The sequence below is a fragment of the Gossypium hirsutum genome, chromosome A01, assembly GCF_007990345.1.
Source record: "Gossypium hirsutum isolate 1008001.06 chromosome A01, Gossypium_hirsutum_v2.1, whole genome shotgun sequence".
NCBI lineage: Eukaryota > Viridiplantae > Streptophyta > Magnoliopsida > Malvales > Malvaceae > Gossypium > Gossypium hirsutum.
The window spans coordinates 18,361,949-18,383,556 of NC_053424.1; the positions used below are offsets into that span (position 1 = coordinate 18,361,949).

Below are 21,608 nucleotides of genomic sequence, written 5' to 3' on the forward strand. Positions count from 1 at the left end.
GCATGTCACAACACCAATCAAGCATGGCCAACCATCATGTTCACATTATTTCATCATAAACATTATAACATAGCATGGATAGATAGATTTACAAACGATACTCAATATGAGCCACACCCTATGACCATATACAAATAAATCAAAATATGATTTGGCCAAATCATAGAACACATATCATAAAAACTAATCCCTATACATGCCACTCACTTGAAACTTCTCAACCTATGTATCAATATCCCAAGGTGATAGCTTGGTAGTGTGATGTTGTCTCCGATATTTTCCAACCCCGAGCTGACCTGAAAACACTAAAAGAAATGGAAAGGAGGGAGTAAGCTTTATGCTTAGTAAGCTCGCATGAAAATAATAAGCAAGGAATTAATATGCTATTTCAATTTCTCTCTATTTATTCAAAATCCAGTCAAGTTGTTTTCTTGAGTCACAGTCACTAAATCATTTATATCTGGAGCTAAGGAACTCCAAATTAAGATCCGTTAATTTTTACAGAAACTAAACTCACATATATCTTTATCATAAAATTTTCATAATTTTTGGTTTAGTCAATAAGTACAGTTTATTCATTAAAATCACCCCTATTTTGTTGTCCGATTGTTCTGACCTCTCTTCACTAAGAATTAATTATATCATAGTACGGGACTTGGATGATGTTCCCATCTATTACTCCTGAAAATAGACTCAATAACGATTTTAAGCATATAAAATATAACCCATAACTATTTTCCTACAAATTTTAATGATTTTTCCAATGTTAAAATAGGGGAGCCCGAGATCACCTTGACCCTGTTTCACAAAAATTTAAATATCTCAACATATGAGATTCCTTTACTTACACCATTTCCTTTATCTGAAACTAGACTCGATAAGATTTAATTTCATATTTTATTTAGCCTTTAACTCAATTTTCACTATTATTGGTGAATTTTAAAAGTCAGACCACTACTTTTGTCCTAATCTGTCTTAGTGCAACATAATGATAACCATCACAAATTTGTCATAGAAATTATTCTCATAAATATCACTCATTCATTTGCACTATTATCACAAGTGCATTTCATTTCACATGTCAAACACATAGTCATGGGTTTCGAGTACGTACTTGTGCTATCTTTTAGCACAACCACTCATCCAAACAGGACAATCATATGCATCATACTAGTATCAACTAAGCATAGGTAAGTTTATCATTTCAAGTATCTCTATTCCATTTCTCATATTAATCCCGTTGAATTCCTCAAAATCTTGATGGATATCCTATTTACCGTCAAATTATGCAAGTGATCATTATCAAGCCTGCACTCCCGCAAACCTCGCTCTTACGACAGGATCACCAGTCCAGGCTAAACCCCCCGTAGTATAAATTCATAGAGTAAATGTCGAAATTACCAGTCCAGGCTAAATCCCTTTATAATGACATGTACTCTAATGAGCTCGGATCTGAATTACCAGTCCAGACTAAATTGAGACCCTAATCAGATTACCTGTCCGGGCTAAATCCATTCAGCACACTTATTCTTCGGGAAGCTTGACCACTAAAGGAACACCCGTTCAGCCTAGATCCTTTTTACCGTCAATTTATTTCTAGAAATCCATCGATTCTCCTTTTTATTCAATCGGGATTTTCTCTTTTCATCAAGTATATCAATATGCATAGATGATCGTGCAATGTACATTCAAATCAACACATTTTCATGTTTATATGAGCATAAATCCATAAAATCAAAATAACATGTCACCTTGTTTCTATACAAACTTACTCATTTCATTTAAAATATCATATTCCATGAAATTTCTATTAACATCAAATTCAATACAATCATAGCCAGATATATTTCATGTATAACAATAATAACATGAATAATAGGCTTATTAAATCACGCGAACTTACTTCGAATACGAAAACGGCAAATTTATCAATTTAGTCCATAACCTTGTATTTTCTCGATTTAAGCCTGAATCTCGATTTCCTTGATCTATCATTTCACATATAGCCCACTTAGGACTCTCATTATTCAAATTGACCAAAAAATCATCTTTTGGCAAAATTATGTTTTTGCCCCTAAACTTTGTCAAAATTACACTTTTTCCCCTAGGCTCGTAAAATAATTTTTATTTAATTTTCCCACTCTATAGGCCTAGCCGAACCATTTTCATAACTATATCAAACTACAATTCTCATCAAAACACCCTTTTATACCATTTTTACAACTTTTACAAAATGGTCCTTTCGGACGTTTTCATAGAAAACCGCTTAGTAAAAGTCGTTTGTTTAACACCCAACACTCATTTTCTACCATTAGACATCAAAATGCATGCATGTCACACATGGGTCAATTTTTAAATATGAACCCTAACTCAAATTAATGGTAGAAATAGGTAAATCGAGTTACCAGGACTTCAAAAATGTAAAGAACATTAAAAACAGGGCTCAGGATCACTTACAAATGAGCTTGGAAGCTTGAACCAAACCCTATCCATGGTGTCCATGCAAGTTTTGGCTGAATGGAGAAGATGATGGCCAATTTTGGCTTATTTTCCCTTTTTAATTCTTTTAATTATTAGATTACCAAAATGCCCCTAACTTAAAAATATTTTATTTCACCCATTTCATGTCTATTTTTGTCCATCGCTAACTAATGGTCTAATTGCCATATAAGGACCTTTAATTTAAAAACTCATAACAATTTGACACTTCTAACATGTGGAACTCAACTTTTTCATTTTTTACAATTTAGTCCTTTCGACTAAATTGAGTGCCCAAACGTCAAAATTTTCAAACGAAATTTTTACGAAATCATTCCATGAAATTGTAGACCATAAAAATATAATAAAAATAAAATTTTCCTCATTGGATTTGTGATCCCGAAACCACTGTTCCGACTAGGCCCAAAATTGGGATGTTACAGTTAAAAACAGAGAAATGAAAGTGGAAATATGAAAAAAAAATCCTTCTTGATGATAATTTCATTGAAAAGTTACATGGGTGTATAAACAACATAATTAGGAATGAAAAAGGAAATAAAATCACTAATCACATCCTAAGGAATCTACTTACATCCCTAAGTTTATGCTACATACAAATTTCATATTGAATTAGTCAACACTCCCCCTAAAATTGGTGCATAGATTTCACGCATGCCTAACTTGCATATCATATTATAACAAATCTCGTTACTAAGACCTTTGGTAAAAACATCAACTAATTATTTATCAGATGTAAAATGAAATAAGCTCAAGACAACATTAGTTAACTTTTCTTTGATAAAGTGCCGACCAATTTCAATGTGTTTGGTTTTATCATGTTGTACTAGATTTGGGCTATGTTAATGGCAACCTTGTTGTCACAATATAAGAATAATTCTTCTTTTTCTGATAACTTTAATTCTTCTAATACCTTTTTGTAACCACAAAAGCTTACAGACATCCTAAGCAACTACTCTTTGCCTTCTCTAAAAGATTAGGTTTCCTTACACAAATGTGCAATGTCATGAGGTAGACCACCTATCACGTGGAGATCTAGCCTAATCTATATATGTGAAGGTTTCATTAAAAGATGAACATTTTTAAAAAAAGAGAAGTCCTTTTTCTTGTGGTGGATTTTAGGTAGCGTAGAATCTGAAAAATCATCTGCATATAAGATTTTCGAGGATCATGCATGAATTGACTTACCAAACTAATTGCATATGCTATATCTAGTCTAGTGTGTGTGAGATAAATCAATTGTCCAACTAGTCTTTGATATCTCTCCTTGTTCCCAGATTCTCTATCCTTGCTTGCAATCTATGATTACTCTTATAGGTGATTATGCTAGTTTGCAACCTTTCATGTATGTTTTTTTTTCAAAAGATTCAGAATGTTTTTCTTTAGGAAATTAAAATTCCTTTTCTTGATCTGGTAACTTCGCTTCTTAAGAAATATTGCAATTTTCCCAAATCTTTTATTTCAAAATCTTAAACCAATCGTTTTTAAATGTTATCTAAATCGGACTGGACCGATCAATTGAACTGGTTGGACCAGGAACAAGCTGGGGTATTGATCTAGTGAGACGTGAAAAACCAATTGACCTACAAATAGGTAAGAACATGTTGCACTGAGCTAAAAATCGATTGAACTAAATTCAAATGGGTCTGACCGATTGGTTCTCAAACTAACCGGTTCAAAGCAAATAAATTATTAAAAATCAAGAATAAATAATATTTAAGATTATAAAAAAGATCAATTCAACTAACTCTTTAACTCGATTCAACCAGTCCATATTGGTTCACTAATGAACTAATTAACTTTTTAGCCCACAATATTTATAGTTTTTTGTCAATTTGGTCCATAAATTTTTAAAAATACTATTATTTTTCATATTTTAAACGAAAAAAATAAAATCTTTAAATTATAATATTTTTGGAAATATATGAAAAAGAACTCTTTAAAAATAAAAATAAAAATATTTTTCAAAATATTTTAAAAATATAAAAAAAGGGTATACTACATAAATAGTCACCCGACTATTAGAAAATCTCTTGTTAAGTCACCTAACTTTAAAAAATTACAAAATGATCAACCGACTTATCAATTTATTTTTCTTAGTCCAAAACCATTAAAATGCTAACAGATTGTTGACTCATACATGTATTTTTTTAACCATTAATTTTTTTCCACATAATTTCCATGTAATTTTATAATTAATATAAAAAAATTAAACTCAAAACTTAAAAACTCTTTTTTGTTAAGAACCCTAAAATGTTTTCTTTTTTATTTTTCTCTATTCTTCGTCTTCATCCTCGCTTGCCACCGCCGTTGGACACCATCCTCAAATTCTTCGTCTAAATTGTGTTTAAGGGGGGTAAAGAGCTATACATGGGTGAAATGACTTGAGAAATTTCAATGGAGCTTATAGATTGCAAAAGGCAAGCCTTTTGAAAAATGCAGGATTGAGTATTGTGAAAGGCTGGAGTCTGTTTTTTTCCTCATGGTGTCCACAGCTTAAAAGCCTCGAGTCTTTAGTTCTTCGACATTTGAAGAATCTGAATGCCCTAGTTGCATATCCAAAACCATTTCCCCATGCCTTTTCCACTGTTAAAGTACTTTTCTTAGTTAAATGTCCCAAAAATAAAGATTTTGTCCTCAACTAAATTGTTGTTGCTGTAACATCTCATCAACTTGGAACGAGTAGTTAAAAGCATCGAGATTATGACATCTACCAGAATTGAAGAGCATTGCCAACCCAAATAGAGTAATGCTTTGACATTCTCTCCAAAAGCTTGAAATATGGAATTGTTCCAAGTAGGAGAGGATTCCTCCGAACTTGGATATTTCCTTTGACAATGGTAAAACATCCCACCATCCTTCTCTAAAAGACAATGTATGGAAATCAATCGAGTGGAACCATCCCCATGCTAAAAAAGTTAGTTTACCATAAGTAAGGATCATGTAGCAGTCACGTAAAAGTTTGGTTTAAAATTTGGCATAACTTATTCCGTATTCAACTTTACAGAAAACAATTATTTGAATCTTTCATTTAATTTTGTCTCTTTTTGCCCTTAAGCTTGTATTTTTTTTTGTCAAATCACCCCAAATATGAATGAAAAAAATTAATGTTTTTAACTTTGTTAACGTTGCATATGTTGCGGGGCTAAACCTTTCGTCTCACAAACCGCACGACCTTAAGCAATTCCTTCGCTTCAAATGCACTTAAGTTAGCCTAATTCACAAATTGAAAATTCTCGCAGAACTTCTCCAAGGCACCAACGTATAGCGGAAGCAAACTCGAACAAAAGAAGCTATGAATAAACTAAAAAAAGCTACAATGCACACCAAGTATTTGAGTAAATGCTCTCAATATATTAATTCAAAAAGAATGAAGTAATTACAAATGAAACGAGAGACCTCTATTTATAGTTGAGCTCCCCCAAATCTAATGGTACATACTGATTTACATCAACAACTAACATTAGTGCCTATCTACAAGATAAGAGTCCTAATAGATTTGAATTCTATACATGTTTATCTTTAGGATTTATAAGAATTATCCTGGTAAAATACAATTTACTAGAGTGTTTCAATTCAACCAAGATTCAAGTAGATGGGCTTCTACCTAGATTCCACGAGTCGAGTCAGTTCATGCGAGTCAAATGAGCCACATTTAGTAAGTTGACCTCTGTGGGATGTTCTGTGCACAATAGTCACGGGTTTTGATCCACAACCCGTGACATATACACATAGATTGTCACGTGAATAACATGTCAACATTTAATTAAATTTTTAAATTTTTAAAAATTCAAAATTATTATAAAAACTATTTTTAAGAATTAAAAATCATCAAAATTATTTAAAAATATTTTTCTAATATATTTTTTAAATTTCAAAAAAAGTAATTACATACTAATGTGTCATCTATGTGGCAATCCATGTGTATGCCATATCAGCGAAGTTAACAAACGTTAATTTTTTCATCCATTTTGGGATAATTTGACAAAAAAATACAGATTAAGGACTAAAAGAGATTAAAAATTAAATAAAAAGTTAAAATAATTTTTTTAATTTAGAGGGCCAAAAAAGTAATTATGCCTAAAATCTTTTATATTAACTATAAAATGACATAAATTACGTGGAGAAAAGTAATAGTTAAGAAAATACATGTCATTAAGTTAAGTGATGAGTCAATAAAATGTTAGCATTTTAATGGTTTTGGACTAAGGAAAAAATAAATTGATAAAGTAGGTGGCCATTTTTTATTTTTTTAAAGTTGGATGATCTAACAAGAAATTTTCTGATAGTATTAACTAGTTGAACCAAACTAAAAACTATTTGAACAAGAAAAAGCTGATAGACCCACGAACCGTACAGACTAGTTGTTTAATTTTGAATAATTTTTTTAATAATTTTAAATATTTTTTTTATTGTTTAATAATTTATTTGCTTTAATCTGATCGAATCAGTAGTTCTAAAAACTAATGAGCCAAACCAGTTCAAAATTGATTCAATTGTCTACTCAACCAGTTTTTTAGCTCAATTCATACCAATTTATGAGTCAATTGATTTTTAACTCTCACTAAATTGATGCCTCAACTAATTACCAACCAACCAAATTTAGATAACATTGAATTTTGAAATTTTTATATTTTAAAAAACTTATATTTTATATCTTTTTTAATTTTAAAGAATTATTATTTTTCATATTTTTTAATTTTTTTAAAAATTATTTAAAATATGAAAAAGATAATTTTAAAAATTTTTATGTACATTTATGGAATACCAAATTGACAAAAAAACTAAAAAAATTATAGAGCTAAAAGGTCATTTTAATTTTAACATCAATAACTTTAATAAAAAAATTGAAAGCTAAATTAAAATAAATGTACAACTCAAATTCCTCAAAATTAAAATAAAAAAGAATAAATTTTAAATTTTCAAAAAGAGAATAACAAAATTTAAACCGGTTAATGTTGAAACAATAGCTAAGCCTTTTATTTTATCTCGTAAACAGGGGCAAAACTTAATCCAAAGCCAAAACCCTCAAGATCAATAGAGAAAAGCAACGTTAAGATGCAACATGTAAATATTTTTTTTCCATTAACTGCAACCATAATAGGCTTTTGTATAGTGTCTTTCAATTGTTCATACGACAGACAAACAACCGGAAATTCTCCTCTCAAAATCCAACATGGATTTAACCAAAATCCAACCTACTTTTCCGGTCCCCTTTCTCTATCTGTGCTGCATATATTGTGTCGTTTAACACTCAAAAACCAGCTACTTCTTCAAAATAAAGTCCCTTCAACTGCTAAAATCCTACCCGTACTCTTAAACTGTACAAACAGAACCGAGTTCTCTATCAAAAACTCTTGGACACACATAAACCCATAAATGTAAACCACTTTTCTATCAAAAACCCTTCCACGCAGCTTTCCTTAATGGTACACACCATTGCCATTGACGCACACACCATTTAATGATCCGTTCAAAGCATTGAAATAGCTCCCATTTTGATGACCGTTATAAGTGGCTTTTCCATTACTTATCCCACTTCCCACTACTTTGCTGACATGACTAGACTTGTTTAGAAGTTCATCCAACTCCCCACATGATGCTGCAATAAGTCCTGTAGATTGACAAAAGATAAATACCGAACTTGATTGTCAAACTTCAACTCAATGATTTTAGATTTTTTTTTTATGTTGTTGTTGGAATCAAAGTATCCTCTATGTCTATTTTACAGTCCATAAAAACTAATCTTTTTGGGATTCATGACTGTCCCTTTCAACAAAGTTATCTACAAGGTTGGAACTCGAGTTTTCTCCTTGGGAGTGCGATATGCTTTATGAAGGCACCTAACACTTGTTGATATTTTAGGTCTAAATTCATTAAATAAAGGAATTATCATAAGACACGACAATATATATAACTAACCATAGGTAAAACCAATATCCGAACATGCTAGAAAGAAGTGCAATAAACAGAACCTAACAATTCCTAACCCCATGTTCCTTCTGATCGTACGATGTTGTCTACAACAAAGTCAAGACAAATAGTGTCATGATATGATAGAGTCATCCCTATCACTGAGAATTTGATAGCTTCAGTCTATTGATAGACTCACAAGGAAAGTTAAGGGGCTCAATGCGAACAGGAAGCCCCTGAAGGGATATGCATGTCAAATTATCCTGATACCTTCGAAGACTTTAGTAGCAATATAAAAACATTTCCATACGAATTGTCACTTAAAACCGGTGAAAGAATGCTTGGGCGCTACTACCCCTATCACAGCTCCTATACTGAGTTTGGAAGGTCAAGCTCCAATATCATTTAGTGATTGTCATCTACATTTCATGCTTCCTTGGCCTACTAACATTCACAAAGAAACAAACTTTTGTCCTAACCCAGTGATAAATTAATTGAGGGATTAGCTTAGTTAAGATTTTGTTTTGTTACTTTTGCTATGTTTATAGGGCATAAGTGTTATATTTTACATCTCAAGAGCTATATTTGAATATTTTACACTAGGGTCTAGTAAGCTTACTCTTTTTTCCTTATCCCATTAAGTTTTTTTTTTTTTTGAAGGCCAACTTCTTTTAAGGATAGGGGCTGGTAGTACCCTATACAAATACCGATGTACTCTTAATTGACCAAAAAAATAATAATAATACCAATGCACTCTTTCTATTGATTAAGATCATTATGATGTCGAATCTTTCAGTATTAATATTTTTGTGATTGTTTAATGCAATTTTATAACCTGCATCACCCCAACTCACAACTCTAGCGCCCCACCTTAAATTAATTTGGGCTACCTTAAATCAATGGGTTAATTTACTATTTGATACTTTGACTTCAATGTTCAATTTGGTACTTGAATTTTTTTCTCGATCTTCTACCTTATTTTGACTTCAATGTTCATTTTGGCACTTAAGCTTTTTCAATTTGATACTTGAGTGTTTTTCCCCCAATTTGATACTTGAGTTTCACTTCAATGTTCAATTGGATACTTGAGCTTTTTCTTTGTCCCAATTACGTACTTGTATTTTTTTTTTTACTAGAGCAGCTGTGTCAGACATTCATTGGGCCACATGATACCATTTGGTCTGGGTACCAAATTAAAAAAAAACCTCAGATACCAAATTGAATATTGAAGTCAGACTCAAGTACCAAATATTATGGTAACCCTAAATCAATTAACTCTCCAGGTTGCAGATTCCAAGGCAGCTGACAAAGTATTTGCAGCTTCAGCAATCTAAATGAACTAACAAATGTATAATGATGCCAAAAACAGGCTGTTTCATCACTGAAAAAAATTAGGAGCAAAAAAAAAAAAAAAACAGCACTAGCCTTCGATTTTTGCATATCATAAAAATGACCAAGATGTCCTACACTAGCCTCTATAGTTTAGCTAACTGTTCTTGCGAACTCGTAATAAAAAGCATCATTAACCAAGTAGAGGCTTAAGACCTATAAGGATCAAATAATTTATATAGGAAGCAAATTATAACCAATACAAAACCTTAGATATGAAGAAAATTACGGATAAGTACCTGAGAAAAGTGCAGACGGTTTTCCTGGCCTGGACTTGAATTCAGGATGGAACTGAACACCAATAAAAAATGGATGGCTTGGTAGTTCAACAATCTATGCAGCCAACATACAATGTTCATAAACATCAGGAACTAAATGTTATATATAAAAGTAACAATTTGTCAAAATGCTGAGAACCGAAACTCTAGGTTCTCTAGAAATAGTTATGCTACTTTTGTATTTAACTTACCTCCATCCGCCTACCACTTTCATCTCTGCCAACAAATGACATACCAGCTGCTTCAAGTTCTGATATCATATCAGGATTGACCTACACAGGATGTACATAAACCTTGAGAACTGGAAAAATAAACCATCTTCCCCTAATATATAGCATCCCATGATCCCATGCATCAGTAGACTACCTCATATCTATGTCGATGCCGTTCATCAACAAAGGTTGCATCACCATACCTAGAACAGAAACAACCATTATAACAAAAGAAATAATGCATAGAATATATGAACCCCTAAAGATTTCAAGACGTATGTTACATATTATACAAGCACGTAAGGTTAAGAGAGCAATGTTCTCACAACTTGGCAGATTTGCAGTCAGGAACCTTCAAATAAGTCCTCCTTGTTCCCAGACGCATGGTTCCTCCCATATGAGTTTTTGAACCCTATGAAGTAAACCAGAACATATCTCTTCATGAAATAAGACCAATCAAGGCAATTTTCTTTTTGGCTAGAATAATAAAAGGCCCTTGAACTTTTACCGCTTTATCTAGATAAGCCCTTATTTTTTTATTACACTCAAATAAGTCCTTAACCCTTCAATTGTATCCAAATAAGTCTCCAACCTTTGATTTATACCTAAATAAACCCTTAACATAAATTAACATTTCATTTGAGATAAGGTCTTACTCAGGTAGAAATTAAAGGAGAAAGACTTATTTGGATACAATAAATACATAAGGGCTTAAAAGAAAAGTAAAATAATTGATGGATTGTTTAGTATTTTGTCTTTTTGTCAAAGATTATATACCTCTGGCATAAATATGACACAAGGATTTGATGTTTTAGGATCAAATTCTATACTGTTTGCATTATGCAAACCTAAAACAGAACGTGCATATTCTATGACTGCTATCTGCATTCCGAGGCAAATGCCCAGGAAAGGAACATTGCTTTCACGAGCATACTTTGCAGCAAGAATCTTCCCTTGCACTCCCCTATCACCAAAACCACCAGGAACTAAGATACCATCAGCACCCTGTAATTAGAGACCTTTTAGAGGATCTTCTCAAGGAAATATCTATGAAACAAGGAAAGATGAAGAATCTGAAACCAAAAAGAAAATATATCATGGAGTGGAGAAAGAAAAGAACCTTCAAATGGTTCCATGCTGCTTTGAAAGTGTTAGGATCCTGTAAAGAGTAAATTATTGTCATTGTAAGTATACATGTACTACATTAAGTGGGGCAATATTTTCTTTAACAGAAAATATGCACAATTCTCCATCAAACCAGTGCAGCAAAAATTTACAATCAAGACTCACCTCTTCAGCAGTAATATCTTCTAGATGGCTTGCTTCAACCCACTCCACAACAAGCTTCTTGCGATGGTGAACTGATGCATGCAAAAGTGCCTACAGCAATAAACCCGTTAATTAGAAACCATTTGTATCACATGCATATTACCTGCACTCATCTTTGGTCTAACTGGAGATTCGGTAGTGGATGTTGTAAGACTAGAGTTCTAACTGAAGTTAGTTCAAAGATGCTAAACAAGAACTTGGAGAACTTGATGGAAAATATTGTACGCTATAGAAAATAACAGGCTTCCCCACAAAAGTTTCACACTTTTGAAAGCCAAACACCTTGCATCTACTTTTGCAGTAGAAAAGCTCTTCCAGATATTACATCAAACAACCACTTATATCTCATAGAAGGTTTCATATGAGAGGAAAGAGTTTTCTTGGGAATGAAGGCAGGGATTACATGGTGCACAAGTAGCTAATGTAAACACAGCATTAACTATATAGAAATGACTTAGTGAAGGAGGTAAATGATAATGATGATGATGATAGATATAGCTTTCATAACTTTTAGAACTAATGAAGGTTTCACCTTTAAAACGGATAAATAAGAATCTGTAAGCCCAACATATTTTCCAACCATGGCAATTTTAACCTGCAATGTAAATGACAGCAAATAACATTATGATTCCACCATGAGCAAATAAATACAACTCATAATTTACGGTTGCTTGAGACCCACAGGATCATGAAGCATGTCATAATTTTTGGTCCTAGCAGTCCACTCTGTTAAGTCAGGTTCCCTTGCAATCCTGCAATTCATAGAAACGCAAATATAAATGCCCAGAAAACCACAGCCAGATGCTGCAGCATAAAAAATTACTCCCATCACAGCAAAGATATAAAGAGAAAACAAAGGGAGAGGAGATTGATCATGCAACAGAAAAAGCAGAAAGAAGAGAGGAGGAGTGGATATATGGTTCAAAGGCAGACCCTAGAAGGTTCAGTCCTTTCAAGATTGCTTCATGTGCTTTTTGATCCTATTCATCATCAGAAAAAATATATATATAAATAACAAAAGGACATTCTGCAGTCAAGTTGTGTTTGAGAAGTTAAACAACAATAAACTCAACAAAAAACTGTTCTAAAAAAACTTACTCTCAATAGTAAAGGTATGTGCCAGATATTTGGAACATCATAAAGAGTGACAATATTTTCTGCCTGGAAAAAAGTCATTTTTCATAATAACAGTAATTACTGATTTTAGAAATGTGAAAGACAAATAGCATTCGTACTGTATTACCGGCACATGGCAAAACTGAGAGAGTTTTTCCTTGACATTGTCATCAAGTGCCTATGGGGAAAAAGAGAAAAAGGTTAGTGAAAATTAATAAGAAATGCAAAACCAGCACCAGCGCATACATTTGAATAATAGAAATGACAGTTAAACCTTTGTACTGCGGCAAGCAAGAATATTTGGGGTCAAGCCAAGTCCTCTAAGTCCCCGAACACTATGCTGGGTAGGCTTTGTTTTCTGTTATTTTCAATTTGTCATAAAGATAATTAGAAATAGCGACAAATCAAGCTTATAAGTTGATTAAATGCATCAAGCTTCAGAACATGATCTATAATCTATATACAATTTACAAAATTTGATGTATAAACAGATACACAGTCTTTAGGCATACCTGCTCACCGACAACACTGAGAACAGGCACAAGGCTGACATGAACCAAACAAAAATTTCCAGTGCCTAAAATAAGAAATATAAAGTGAAATTATGATCATACCAGTTGAAAATCTGAGAGAAAATAACATTCAAAATTCAGATAAGGAAGAAGAACATTATTCTTACCTACACGGTATGAGAATTGACCAAGGGCTTCAATAAATGGCATAGATTCAATATCCCCTGGATAAAGAAAAGTGGTAAATAAGAAAAAAAAAATAAGAACAAGAATTGCAGCAAACAGACATCAATGAAGTGAATGTACCTATAGTTCCACCCAATTCAATGACACAAACATCAGCAGGACCTTCCTTTCCATCGACTGGTATCATTGCCGCACGTTCTATCCACTCTTGGATTTCATCTGTAATGTGAGGAACAACCTACAGCAGACAAGAGACTTAAATTAGGAAATCATAAGGTAGCAATGCATAGGAGATTTTGTTGATAAAAGAGTGGAAAGCTTAAAAACGGACCTGCACAGTCTTGCCAAGATAATCTCCCTTTCTCTCCTTGTCAATAATAGACTGTGAAAAACAGAAGGAGCATGGTGATTGAAGAGAGAGTTTTTGAATTGGAATGGAAGAAAGAAGAAAGGAACGCGAAGAGACCTGGTAAATCTTTCCCGTTGTTATATTATTCTCACGCGTTAATGTGATGTCTAGAAAGCGCTCATAGTTTCCAAGGTCGAGGTCCACCTTAAATCAAATGTACGATATCATCATCATCAAGGTTCGATCGAACATGGATGTAAAAATAAATAGGAGAAAAAAAATAACCTCGCCGCCATCATCAAGGACAAACACCTCTCCATGCTCAAAAGGAGACATTGTACCGGCATCGGTGTTAAGATAAGGATCTGCAGATGACCATATTATTATAACGTGAAAAAAAAGAAATGAGTGAAACCATCGGAATTGCAGAAGAAGAAAAAGAAAATACCAATCTTAATGGAAGTGACACGAAGGCCGCATGATTTGAGAAGAAGGCCGATGCTACTGGCAGTTACCCCTTTCCCAAGGCCGCTCACTACACCTCCTGTAACCAGCACGTACTTCATTTTCTTCTCTCTTTGTAGCACCAGCAGCTATAACAAATGAAATGAAAATAGAGGAGAATCAAAGGAAGATACTTATAAAATATCCAGCCAGCCAACCAACCGAAGCTTTGCTCTTCTTATAATACCAAAGCAAAGCATTACGCGAAAAGGGGGGGGAAAAAAAAAACACAGACCTCTCCTCTCCTCTCGTCTGCTGGTTCTCAATGGTAAACGCACTTTACAAAATAAAGTAAAAAAGGCTTTGTTTTCCCAAGAATCAGAAGCAGAATGAGAATGTCAAATGCGGCAATGCATGGAATTGAAACTAAAAACCAAAATCAGAGATAAATATAAATAATAATGTATGTAGTGGTAATACACCCTTTCTCCCTCTCTCCCTCTTTGCTTTTTCAAGTTCAAGGCGGCGGGTGAATGAGTGAATGAAGGAAACAAACTATACCCAAAACGCACGACCTTACCCTTTTTATTTTTTTTTTTTTAATACACCTAAACAATAAAATAAATAAACATAAACAAAAATCATGCTTTTCCTTTTAAATTTATCCAAGAGTTAAAGGTCACTTCAATCTGAACTCAACAATTCAATATTATCAAGTTTAAATTTAGTTTAATTTGAAATTTTATTAATGTTTTTATTTAGATTATTGAAATATTTTTACTATTAAAAAGAATAAATTTTTATCCAAATAAAAATAAATTCGAGTATATTTAAATTCGATTAGTATAAATATTATTATCAATGTAAGAAGATGTAAGTTCGCGTGCACTTAAGCACAATATCTTTTTATTTATAAGTTAAGAAAAGACTATAAATAATTTAAAATACATCAAAACTTATAACTAAATTACTAAAAATGGGTAATTTGGATCCACCAAACTTAACCTAATTGAGCTTATAAAGGATATAATTTTTTTTCCTAATCCCGTGACCAACTTCTTAAACACCCCTACCTATAACATCCACCTATGTCTTACCTCTAAACCTATTGAAGAGCTAGGTTAGGTATATATATATATATAACCTATCTTGTTTCAATTAGGTTGAAAAGGTGGGTTGAGTTGAGAATTGATAAAAAAAAATTTAGTTGAATTTAACTTGGATTTATTTATTCATAGATTGAGTTTTTAAAATTATTATATGTAATATTTGAATAAAATTTTTGAATAATAAAATTAATTTATATAAATTTAAGGGGAAGATTTTACTTGTATCAAAGTAAATTTAAAGGTTTTGTCAATTAAGTTTTAGTTCAATTAGCATAGGCATTGTTGCCAATGCAGGAATATATGAGTTCGAGTGCGCTAAATCATATTATCTTTCTATTTCTGTGTTAGGAAGGGGTTATGAGTAATTTTAAGCATTATGTCACAAAAAATAATATAATCAGAATCTATAATGAGATTGTTCAAAAAAATTAAAGAAATTTTACATATTTTCATATATTTTTGTACTATTAATATTTTAATGATTTAACATACATATTTTATACTCTATTCGTATAGATAATGTATGTCAAATTTGACATAAATTAAAATTCTAACGATTTATTTTATGTATAAAACTTTCAATTATTCAATAAATAGTAACATGTACAATATTTAGATCGATATAATAGAGATATCAAATCAATTCAAAAATTTACATGCATAATGTGTATAATTATATTGATAAACTCAACTACAAAAACATACAAAAAAAAAAAGAGAGTAAAATTACCTTAATTCTAAATTAATATAAGTGATTCCTCTCCTAAATTTAATTATAAAAATGCATTAGTAAAATATTTTTAATGATAAATGAGATGATTGGAATGAAATTAGCATTTAATCAAGTGTACCACATCCTCTTTATTATATTTTTAACTTCAAAAACAAGTATTCATGGATAAAGTTTTAAAATAAAAGTATCAATAAATGTTTATCAGAATTCAAATTGGTTTAATAATTTAAGTCCCAAATCAGTAACCCTCCATAAAAGCTGTCCCCTAAATGAAAGAATGAGAAAATTGAAAGTATGGTTAAAGCAATGGTTTAACTAATATAAGAGACACTAATTATGTCATTTTAATCAGACAGTTGAGAAGGGAATTTCTTTTATAACCATAAATGCTACTCATCTATTTTATTTTCTAAGGTTAATATTGATATTTAGATAAAATTCTTTTAACAATAATAATTTTAAAATTTAAATTTGGTTCAAATGTTCGGGTAAAAAGTTCATTTATACTCCTTCCAATCACTTATTAGATAAGAGATAAAGTTAATTTATTTAGATTTTCATTCGTTTATATATTTGTGTAGTATTAATTTTCGTTTTGGAGATATTATTTGTGTTAATTATTTTTAATGCACTACTTATATTTGTCAAAACTTATATATTTTGGTATTTAAGAGTAACAATGTTAACTTCTTTTAGTCTTTATTTTGGGTCTTATGATTAATGAAAGTTTATCGCTAAATTATTTAGGTTTGAATTTTTGATGATCTTATTAATAGAATAAATTTAATGTTAATTGTGAATTTGTTTAATTTGCCAAATATAGTCCAATGGATGTGATTTAATTCGAGTTTTAGGGTTGATTTGATTAAGTTAATTGATATTATTATTAGCTAATTATGAATTTTCATCAAATCAACTCTAAAACTCGAATTAAACACTAAAAAGTTAACGTTATTGTCTTTAGGTACTAAAATGTATACATTTTGTCAAATACAAGTACCACATTAGACTAAAAATAACACAAATACCATATTAAAATAGTTTCAAACTAAAGTACCAAATTATACATTAAGCCTATTTTTTATACATTAATAATTCATTACAAGTAGATTGTTCAATATTTACTAGAAATCCTATCACGTGCATGTGTGTGCAAATCACAAATTTAGAACACAAATGTGTGTTTAAAAATAACATATAATAAACAATGAAACATATAGTTTAAAACTAATTATTAATAACATATGAAATATATACAATGTTAAAATGAAAAAAATTTAGATTAAAATTATTTATCATGGTATTGTTATCAATCTTTAATTAGTTTCGAGTTAACTTGTGGCACCAACTCAATCAAATACATTAATATATATATATAATTGATGAAGGTAATAAAGTATGCATAATGAAAATTGATATGTATAAAAAGATCAAAACAAAGTTTTAGTTGAGTGGTAAATCAAAGATTTTACTAATGCAATTGGTTCGGGTTGGTGTCGTTATCAGTCTTTAGTCGGTGTCAATTAACTTGTGACACCAACTCAATCAAATACATTAATATAGATATATACAATTGATGGAGGTAATAAAGTGTGTATAATAAAAATTGAAATGTACAAAAATATTAAAATAAAGTTTTAGTTGAGTGTTAAATTAAATGTTTTACTAATGCAATTGTTCTTGGTTCAAATTTCACCATATGCATATTTTTATTGATTTTTAAATAAAAAACGAAATTACTTTCAAATAATATAACTTATTTTAATTACGAAATGATATTTTCGTAATTTTCTGGCCTACTTGAAGGTAACACCAACTCAATAAAACACATAATAAATAGTATAATTATAATGTACATACAATTTCTCGAGACACCACATCTTTTAAATATTTTACATGTTTTTTTGTTGTCTTAAATTATTCTTATTTTATATAATTTGTCAATATAATTCAAAATTTTGTTTTATAATCTATGATTGAGACTCGTGATTATCCCTCCAAATAATATTATCTCTAAAGTTTGAATTTGTATATTTTTCTTAAGAGTGCAATATTATCTTACCACATACCTAACACTTATTATTAAAAAAAAAATAAGGATTAAAAAATAATAAAATATGTTATTGATGATCATAAAAATGGAATTTTAATTTAAAATTCATTTACTTAAAAATTACACCATTACGACTACCATATACTAATATAAATTTTAAGTTTAAACTTATTCTTCAAATGCAAGCAACAGAATATTCTAGTTTGCCCAAATATATCCTAATTTGTGAATAAATAGTTCAAGTTCACCCTTTTTATGAAAAAATTGAATACATTTATTTAAGGAAAATTATTAAAAGCTTTTTTTAATAATAAATTCTAATTATATCTATTTTTTTTACACAACACCTAAAATTACCCAAAGTCCCTCTCCAACTTATAAATAAGAAGATAATGCGCTATAGCGCACTCGAACCCACATCCTCCTATATTGACAATAATACACATACCAATCAAGTTAAGATTTAAATCAACATAATTATTAAAAGTTTTAATTCTACAAAGAATGTTAACATCTTATCATACCTTCTTAAATTGTATTTGAAATGTTAAAAAAATAATTAAAACATGTGACAATTGACAAATAATTATCGTTTATTTAATGTATATTACAATTTTTAACTTATACTTTTAATAAAATTTAAAATATTAATAATTTAACATATTTATGTATATTTATACGTACATGGCATATAAGAATATTAAAAAAATGCTCCAAATATAACGTATATGGATATTATAATTAAGTTCTTAATTGAGAAAATATTATAAGTTAATACAAGAATTTTTATTTTTAAATTTTACTTTTATAAAGTAATAAACAATTAGGAGCATGTTATTATTTTTTATATAAAATTTATAAAAATAATTTAAACTCAAAATAAATCTAAAAAACACGTATACTATAAATTTAAGACACAAAATATTCAAACATCACCTTTGCTATTTCAATCAAATTCTTATTGATTTCTTACATAACATTTCAATAAATATAGTTTTTACATAATTAATTTTACTTATAAGTGTACTATAATTCACTACAGGAAAACAGACTTTTAGCGGCGCTTTTTTTAGCCTTTAGCGGCACTTTTAGGCGCCACTAAAACTTTTAGCGGCGCTTTCTAAAACGCCGCAAAAAACGCTGCTATATGTAACGCCACAAATTTTGTGGCGTTTATTGGAAAAAGACGCCGCTAAAGGTCAAGGCTTTTAGCGGCGTTTGTGGGAAAGCGCCGTTAAAGGTCAAGGCTTTTAGCGGCGTTTGTGGGGAAAGCGCCGCTAAACGTCAAGGCTTTTAACGGCGTTTGTGGTAAAAGCGCCGCTAAACGTCAAGGCTTTTTAGCGGCGTTTGTGGTAAAAGCGTCGCTAAAGATCAAGGCTTTTAGCAGCGTTTGTGCGTAAAGCGCCGCTAAACGTCAAGGCTTTTAACGGCGTTTGTGGTAAAAGCGCCGCTAAACGTCAAGGCTTTTTAACGGCGTTTGTGGTAAAAGCGCCGCTAAAGGTCAAGGCTTTTAGCGGCGTTTGTGCGTAAAGCACCGCTAAACGTCAAGGCTTTTAGCGGCGCTTTTTTTACAAACGCCTCTAAATTTGGCAGATTTGTAATTATTTTTTTCACCAATATCCAGCCCTTCCTGCATTAAAATCCAACCAAATACAACAAATATAATATAAAATGCAGCCAAAAACAGCAAATTTAACATAAAAAATACAACCAAAAATATTAATTCTAAATGATACTTCAAATTTAACTAAAGATATATGGTATAATTAATAATAAAGTATAATTTAAAATATTTTTACAATAATGTTAAACGTGACAAAACTTAAAAATATTTTTACAATAAGAAAACTAATGTCTAAGACGGCGGCTTTTGCGATTGTTGAAACATATGCATCATCTGCTGAAGCTGTAGCTGGAGGTCATCGTACTTTTTGCTCCGTTCTGCTACCATCGCTCGTGCCTCTGCCTCTCTCGCTGCAGCCGCTGCCTCCCTCTCTGCTGCCTCTGCTCTAAGTTGTTGCTGGAGTTCTTCATATTTTCGTTGAACCTCGGCAATTTGCTCAACCGTGTTCGCTTGCATCTGAGCTATCTGGTCTCTTAACCTCTGAACTTCAGCTTGAGCTTGACTTCCGGAAGGCATGTATTGCTGGGAGCCGGATCCAAAATATTGGGTCGGGGTAACACCAGATCCTTGAAATCGAACCCGACCGTACCTTTCACGACCCAAAACTTCAGTGATAATTCTGTTATCAATGTTCCCAAGATCAACAGAACTATCACTCGAAGCAATCGCTTCATATTTCGCCTTCTTCTCCTTTAGTTTCTCCTAAAAAATCAATTAAAGAGTTAGAAACGAAATATATAATAAAAAGAAATGCATCATAACTTAACATTTTTTAAAACTACTAATGATGAATTGAATTAAACAATTATAATTAAAGATTATAAATATTTAGAATAAATCAAATATTATTAAGTGAATATACCATAATTTCTCCAGCTTCGGATGTCATAGGAGATCCATCTTTCTTCCTATGCGTAATCTCAAAAAGCTGAAGGCGTCCAACTTTTTGTCCGGATTTGACTTCCTACAATATAGTAGTAAAAATATTATTTAATAATAGAAAGTTATTAATATTTGAAAGAATTAATAAATTCATAATACCTCGGCCTCAGCTACAGAAGCAAAACTTCTCGACCCTGCCGTGTGTGTGAATTTTTGTTTTTACCTGCTGCTTGTTCCAACTCGCTCACGGTCCTACATAATAAAATTATTATTACGTATATAGTAAACACTATATATAAGAGTTTGGAAATACGCAATACCTCTCCTTTCTTTGAATTCCAAAATCTAACCGCATCTTCCCATTGATACCTCAGCATTCCTGGCGGAACATTTCTCAGTTTTTCCTCGAGGCTTATGTCTTTCTTAAAATATTGTTTCTTTAAAGTGCTTTTATTGTCTCTCCATCTTTTACCTAATGCCTTCTTGATATAATCATCGGAGACTTCTAAAGCAAATCTCTCCTAAAAAAACATAAGTTTAGAATGTAAATATAAATGAAACTTAAACCAAAGTATTATAAATTGCATTCACATTTTGTTACCTTAATATTAGCGAGAGCCTGATTTTTGTTGCTATCAGGCATGTGATGCCATGATTCGTAGTTGATGGGCAACATATTTGCATTTCGTGCTAAAATGCCCAAATAGCCTGCTAAAAGTCGAGCTTCAGATCCAACAGGCTGACCATGAGTATTTCTACTTACTTTAACACGCTCAACAGGATCTAAGTCGTATAAATCTCTAAGTAGCGTACGTCCTCGAACTCTGCGCGTCCCACCACTTTCAGCTGAAAAATGATATACTATCATTATAGTAAAATTGACAAATAATTCAATAAAAGTCAACACATGTAAAATGAACATAATATTACTTTGAAATTCTTCAGGCTCATCAAGTGTCTCCGGCACATTCGAAGATCCAACA

At 31.3% G+C, this 21,608-nt stretch overlaps 2 protein-coding genes across 2 annotated transcripts; both read right to left on the reverse strand.

Annotated features, from left to right (window-relative positions):
• Window positions 1–7,549: 7,549 nt before the first annotated feature.
• On the reverse strand, window positions 7,550–14,856 carry LOC107917886 (CTP synthase). The gene is made up of 22 exons (XM_016847269.2): window positions 14,520–14,856; window positions 14,229–14,373; window positions 14,066–14,145; window positions 13,898–13,984; window positions 13,763–13,813; window positions 13,552–13,669; window positions 13,413–13,469; window positions 13,246–13,310; window positions 13,008–13,091; window positions 12,861–12,911; window positions 12,716–12,778; window positions 12,551–12,597; window positions 12,300–12,369; window positions 12,150–12,212; window positions 11,579–11,668; window positions 11,409–11,447; window positions 11,066–11,293; window positions 10,615–10,700; window positions 10,443–10,491; window positions 10,268–10,348; window positions 10,038–10,131; window positions 7,550–8,110 (listed from the first exon to the last, which is right to left on the reverse strand). Exons 2-22 carry the CDS (start codon window positions 14,344–14,346, stop codon window positions 7,920–7,922), a joined length of 1,812 nt encoding a protein of 603 aa, XP_016702758.1. The 5' UTR covers window positions 14,347–14,373; window positions 14,520–14,856; the 3' UTR covers window positions 7,550–7,919.
• A 5,974-nt stretch (window positions 14,857–20,830) lies between these two features.
• LOC107944442 (uncharacterized) lies at window positions 20,831–21,320 on the reverse strand. Its single transcript, XM_041113767.1, has 3 exons — window positions 21,227–21,320; window positions 20,946–21,146; window positions 20,831–20,877 (listed from the first exon to the last, which is right to left on the reverse strand). The coding sequence occupies exons 1-3, from the start codon at window positions 21,299–21,301 to the stop codon at window positions 20,845–20,847; spliced, it is 309 nt and encodes a 102-aa protein (XP_040969701.1). The 5' UTR covers window positions 21,302–21,320; the 3' UTR covers window positions 20,831–20,844.
• Between the last annotated feature and the right edge of the window lie 288 nt (window positions 21,321–21,608).

Bases quoted from the DNA above. Each gene is read 5' to 3' on its own strand.
- LOC107917886 (XM_016847269.2), bottom strand. From the start codon at position 14,346: ATGAAGTACGTGCTGGTTACAGGAGGTGTAGTGAGCGGCCTTGGGAAA. The intron at 13,470-13,551 runs GTACATTCACTT...TTCTTTATCCAG, and splicing joins TGAATTGGGTGGAACTATAG to GGGATATTGAATCTATGCCA. The intron at 11,448-11,578 runs GTGAGTCTTGAT...TACTCTTTACAG, and splicing joins AAGATATTACTGCTGAAGAG to GATCCTAACACTTTCAAAGC.
- LOC107944442 (XM_041113767.1), bottom strand. From the start codon at position 21,301: ATGTTGCCCATCAACTACGAATCATGGCATCACATGCCTGATAGCAAC. The intron at 21,147-21,226 runs GTAACAAAATGT...ATGTTTTTTTAG, and splicing joins AGGCTCTCGCTAATATTAAG to GAGAGATTTGCTTTAGAAGT. The intron at 20,878-20,945 runs GTATTGCGTATT...TTTATTATGTAG, and splicing joins GGAATTCAAAGAAAGGAGAG to GACCGTGAGCGAGTTGGAAC.